General features: G+C 49.0%; 1 protein-coding gene across 1 annotated transcript in view; it reads right to left on the bottom strand.

Annotated features, from left to right (window-relative positions):
- ppargc1b (peroxisome proliferator-activated receptor gamma, coactivator 1 beta) overlaps positions 1-6,000 on the bottom strand; it is a gene marked incomplete at both ends in the record, with an annotated part of 62,097 nt that overhangs the window by 8,239 nt on the left and 47,858 nt on the right. The window contains 3 exon segments of the mRNA XM_084451000.1: positions 333-455; positions 4,411-4,608; positions 5,668-5,850. Of these exon segments, the coding sequence (XP_084307126.1) occupies positions 333-455; positions 4,411-4,608; positions 5,668-5,850 (504 nt within the window).

Here is a 6,000-nt window from a genome sequence, read left to right as displayed (position 1 = left end):
CAGTGTTGAAGTTATTTGTATAATTTACATGACTTTACAGAGATATGCTAGTGTTGTCATTAGAGCTCATTAGCACTGCTAAGCGGTGAAAAATGCTATGAGCAAACGGAACTAAATGATATATTAAGTGTTGCCATATCCCTTTCAGTAGCAAGGAAATAAGTACTGTAGTACTGTACAAGTCAAATCATTTGACTCAAGTGTTTTTTTAAGCATGACAAATAAACATCCTTGAATTATTTTGTTCTTGCATTATATTTTCATTGCAGTCAAATGAAGGAGTCATTCTGCTATCAGAGTTCAGTTCATTCAGAGCCTCCTCTGTTACTCACCTTGACCTGCGGTCTGGCGGGGGTGAGGTGCACGCTCCTGTTGCCATGGCGATGCCCACCGCCCTCTTTGTGTGTGTCGATGCCCGTCGGGACATTAGGGGGGGTCAGCAGAAGCTTCTTCAGCTGTGGGGGGTTAAGAGGCATGTGAGGTATGTGTGCAATGCATCTCCTGAAGAAGCGCTGGCAACACTTTACAATGACAGAACATTAATCAAGTAAGCATTCATGAACAACTTTAAGTGCATTTAAGGGGTAGTGTGCTATTTTGGACATTAAGTCCTATTTGTGGTCAGTCTACCACAAACCTGATACCTGTACCATTATTTTACTGATCGTTCCAGTATTGAACTAGCTGCAGTTTTTCTGCAGGCTCTCACTTGGCTACAATGGAAGTCAATGGGGCACCAGTGAATGCGTTAAAACACTATGATGAATGTGCTTTTCTGAGACGGGAAGCACAGGGTGTAATCTGACCAGTCTCAGTTTGCTCTGCTGTGAAATGTATCACAATCTGAATATTTTTAGGTGTTTGGCATGACTTCCACACAGTCCTCTGTGGGAGCAGTGAAAAGGAGCGCCAGGGGAATGCTTATGTCCAAGCCATGCCAAACACATAAAAATATTTGGATTGTGATACATTTCACAGGAGTACATATTGAAACCAGCAAGATTACACCCCATGCTTCCAGTCTTTGAAAACTATGTTCATCATACTGTAGTTTTTCCAACACATTTACATATTTACGTGTCCCATTGACTTCCATTGTAGCCCAGTAAGAGCCTGCATGAAAACTGCATCTAGCTCAACTCTGGAACGGTCAGTGAAATGAGCAAAAACAGAACACTATCCCAATGGTTCACTGCCACTCTCCGAATAACTATTTAGTCATTTTTCTAATGTTTCTCCTTTTCTAGCATTTGAAGGTCTTAGTCCAGGGACAACCTTCACCATCAGAAGAGACATTTTTGTCCTACTAACCCTCCTACCGGCCTACTAACCCTCCTACCGGCCTACTAACCCTCCTACCGGCCTACTAACCCTACTACCGGCCTACTAACCCTACTACCGGCCTACTAACCCTCCTACCGGCCTACTAACCCTACTACCGGCCTACTAACCCTCCTACCGGCCTACTAACCCTACTACCGGCCTACTAACCCTCCTACCGGCCTACTCCACTGAGATGGCGTAGGAGCATGAATGAACCAGTATGTATGTTTGTGTCCCAGGGAATCCTAGCCTGACACTCAGACTGAGCTGCCATTTTGTTTCCCTTCATTATTCAGTCTGAACAGGCTCCCATTGCATCCGTTTTCCCAGATGGGCGTTGCTGAAGAGGGAGTCCTCAGTGATTAGTTCATCCCCTAACCAATCACAGAATTGGACATCGCATTCAAAGGGCGCCGATTGGCCTGGTTGGAATTCCAACCAAGAAAGCACTCTGGGCGAGAGCAAGACCAGACCCTGGATCACAGAGCAGGTGAACCCAGAGAGGAGAACCTGGTGAGGATGGCCCAGACTACCAGGTGAACCCAGAGAGGAGAACCTGGTGAGGACGGCCCAGACTACCAGGTGAACCCAGAGAGGAGAACCTGGTGAGGACGGCCCAGACTACCAGGTGAACCCAGAGAGGAGAACCTGGTGAGGACGGCCCAGACTACCAGGTGAACCCAGAGAGGAGAACCTGGTGAGGATGGTCCAGACTACCAGGTGAACCCAGAGAGGAGAACCTGGTGAGGACGGCCCAGACTACCAGGTGAACCCAGAGAGGAGAACCTGGTGAGGACGGCCCAGACTACCAGGTGAACCCAGAGAGGAGAACCAGGTGAGGATGGCCCAGACTACCAGGTGAACCCAGAGAGGAGAACCAGGTGAGGACGGCCCAGACTACCAGGTGAACCCAGAGAGGAGAACCTGGTGAGGACGGCCCAGACTACCAGGTGAACCCAGAGAGGAGAACCAGGTGAGGATGGCCCAGACTACCAGGTGAACCCAGAGAGGAGAACCAGGTGAGGACGGCCCAGACTACCAGGTGAACCCAGAGAGGAGAACCTGGTGAGGACGGCCCAGACTACCAGGTGAACCCAGAGAGGAGAACCTGGTGAGGACGGCCCAGACTACCAGGTGAACCCAGAGAGGAGAACCTGGTGAGGATGGCCCAGACTACCAGGTGAACCCAGAGAGGGAGAGACACTCCTGGTGCTGGAGGTGGACTACGCTCTCTTGGGTCAGCCTGACGTTGTGTGTGTGACTGAGGTAGCGTGTTCTTAGTATGTTTTATGAGTGTGTTCTTAAACAACTAGAGGATCAGAGTATAACAGCTGTTTGTTCCCTTGCTCTGCTGGATGGCTGGATGTTGACTTTAGAAGCAGGAGAATTCACTCACTCTGACCTTGTTGTTGTCTAGCGGCCATCAGTATGAAGTGGACAGACGCCAAGATGAAGGTGACTGTTCTGTGTTCTGTCTCACCCTGTTCCTGTAGCTCTGAGTGACTTCCAGAACATTCCAGAGGTCAGACTACTAAACCTACCCAACCAACCAACCAGGCTACTAAAAAAGATTACCACCTATAATGTTTTCTAGCCCTGAAAGCAGAAATAGATGATGAAATAGGTGTGAGCAATACAGTGCTACTTGAGTTACTTAAGTCTGCATGTGCCACCTTGGCATGACGTTGAATGGTTTGGATGGTGGCTCCCTGTGTTCATTGAGGAAATTGAAGGAGGCACTGAGGAGTTCCAAAAAGCTTTGGCTCTGGGTGGGCGGTCATGAGAGCCTACTGGCCCGTTTCCAGGCCTCCACCGCTCAAAGACAGCCTTGTTCTTTGCTCCTTCACTGCAGCAGGCCTGAGCTTGGCTGGTTGGTTGCCTGCAGTACCAGCTACAGCCAGCAGAGCGAGCCTCATTCACAGTGAATGAGTAGTGGAGCGAGGGGCACTTCCAGAAGGACACACTAGATCGGGGGTGGATTCAGAGAAACCTGCACAGCTCCATAGATGTAAATCCTCTATAGGGTTGCTGTAGTTCCCAATAGTGAAATGATGGCTCTCTACCAGTTAGTCCTGAGCAGGCCACACACCGTAGCGTTCTTCTAGGATGCAGCGTGGGGCACTAGCTGTAACAATAAGCATGCACTTCCGAGCGGAATGGCCTGTGAACTGGTTTGGTTCACACCAGGTGCTGTGCCGGTAACATGACTTGAACGCTACCGCCCAGTGCTACAGTCAACCCCATAGCAAGGGGCGGCTTACAATGCTACCAGCTAGCTAGCTACAGATAGCCTGCCATTAGCATTCTAGTTTACTGTAGGAATAAGGAAGTAAAAAAACAAACAGTATGTACAGAATGTACAGCTTTTCAATGATATCTGGTCGTCTTCTGGTCCATCTGCCGTTCAGTAAAGTCTACCAAATGTTGACAGGTGGACGTCATTGGATTCCTCTCGACCTACAAAATGGAACCATAACAGTTTGGAGGCGATTATTGTCCCATTTCCCAAAAAATGAGCGTGGCGCATCCGCAATGGAGAAGTTCAAGCAAAAATGACACAAAGAAAAACCTCCGCTGGTGAGCTTCCTGTGGATTGAGGAGCTCCTCGTTCCCTGCAGCCAGACGCTTCTCTGTGATTTGGGGATCTTGTTAAGAGTGTCATTTTGAGCAAGTGTGTGCTTTTCTATGCCTATGATGTGATGCAATACTGTTTGCCTTCTAAAACACACATCAATCTTCTGCTGCTATAATATGCAGGCGTGAGTAGATGGGAACAACATTTGAGAGAAAAACCTTTTCTTGGAAGTGATTGTGAAAGTGATTGGAGGATGGAAGCATGGAGGCCTCTCACAGCACGGTGTGAAAGGGGAGGGGGCGGGGTCACAGGGAGGCGTCTGGGTAAACAGACCCACACGCCCGGAGGAATCAGACACAAGGTTTCCTGCATCAACTCAGGACTTGACCTTGACCTTGACCTGGCTACAGTAGTGCATGAATACCATCCCTAGAAACGGAGGGACGTGGAAGTGAGTAGAGAGGAAAATAGACATAAAATGAGGACCATAGTGTGTGATCCACTTTCCTTACTAGAGACAGGTCTTCAGCTTCTGCACTGAGGCATTCTGGGAAGGGCTGCGTGTCCAGGGGTCGGTCTTCCTCCTCGTCCTCTTCCCCAGGCTCCTCTCCCAGGGAGGGGAACACGGACAGCCCCCCGACCCCGTTCTCCACCATGCCGTCCAGACTGTCTGTCAACGCGGCCAGCAGCGCCGCATTCTCCTCTTCTATCTGCAGGGGGCGGTATGGAGAGATCAACTCAGAGCATGATACTTTGACTTGGAGCATGACACTGACCACTTTGACCAGCGCATGGTCCACCTGCGAGGGGCTAGAAGCCAGAGAGGCCTTGAGGGAGCACACTCCCCCTCCCCCTCCCCACCCCAACACACTCTCTATCCCCCTCCCCCTACTCACCCCAACACACTCCCCCTCCCCACCTCAACACACTCTCTATCCCCCTCCCCCTACTCACCCCAACACACTCCCCCTCCCCACCTCAACACACTCTCTATCCCCCTCCCCCTCCCCACCCCAACACACTCTCTATCCCCCTCCCCCTACTCACCCCAACACACTCTCTCTCCTCCTCCCCCTCCCCCTCCCAACACACTCTTTCTCCCTCCCCCGGAAGGCATTTTTAGTAATTTTAATATGCAAATGATGCTTTTTGGAGCGTTTTGAAACAACAATTTCTCTGAATGATGATGAATAGGCCCTCCAAATATTATTCTGTATATATCAGATTCAGTAGACTTCATACTTCAGTATACAGTATACAATTCGGACCAATGCCAAGTGAGTAAAAAAAAAAAAAGTTGAGTTTTTTGTTGTGTAATTGTTTTCCGTGACCTTTATTTTGGAATTCCTGGATTTGGATTACTGGACATAAGTTTCGTTTCTGCTTGAGGGGAAACTAGTAGTGTCCTCTATCCTAATTTTAAACCGCAAAAATATCCAAACTACAGCTGATCAGAGATTTTGTTAACAAGTGATTAGCAGCAGCAGCTTTGGAGATATCTGGGCTGTATGAAAAAACGCTGTATGAGGAGATCCTGGGAGAAAACTTGCGCAATTGGAATGGATGTTGGACGCTGTTGACATGACGTTATTCAACTGGAGATCAAGTAACGTTACATCCAACAGGATCTGTATTTATACCCTCGTCTGCTGTGGTTAGTCAATATTTCACGTTCTAAATTGAATTGACCCACCACTCTATAACATTTAGCTTGTAGCATCCAAGTTTGTAAGCTAACCAGTTAGTATTATCCAATAAGGGAGCCTCACCTCAAAGAGCTCGTCTCCTGAGCTGTAGTGGATGGAGGCGGGCGAGACGCCTGACTGCTCGTTGTACCAGTGGAGCTCGCTGAGGCAGTTGACGCTGTCAAAGTCGCTGGCGTCCAGCTGAGAGAGGTCGATGTCGGGGAAGTCGGCGTCCAGGCGGTCGGAGCACACCTCCTCCTCCCCATACTGACCAGACAGAGGGATGAGAAGGAGAGAGATTGATGGTAAGAGGAAGGTCAGGTTACATACTGGGATCAAGGAGTTAAGAGTTTTTCAAAAAATTCAAAATGCCGGAAAAAACAGAAGTTTTGGGATTCCTCGTGAAGAGAGGCAGGT

This window comes from Borostomias antarcticus, assembly GCF_949987555.1.
Source record: "Borostomias antarcticus genome assembly, chromosome: 16".
In the NCBI taxonomy this organism is placed as follows: domain Eukaryota; kingdom Metazoa; phylum Chordata; class Actinopteri; order Stomiiformes; family Stomiidae; genus Borostomias; species Borostomias antarcticus.
This window is presented reverse-complemented; position numbering and strand designations above follow the sequence as displayed.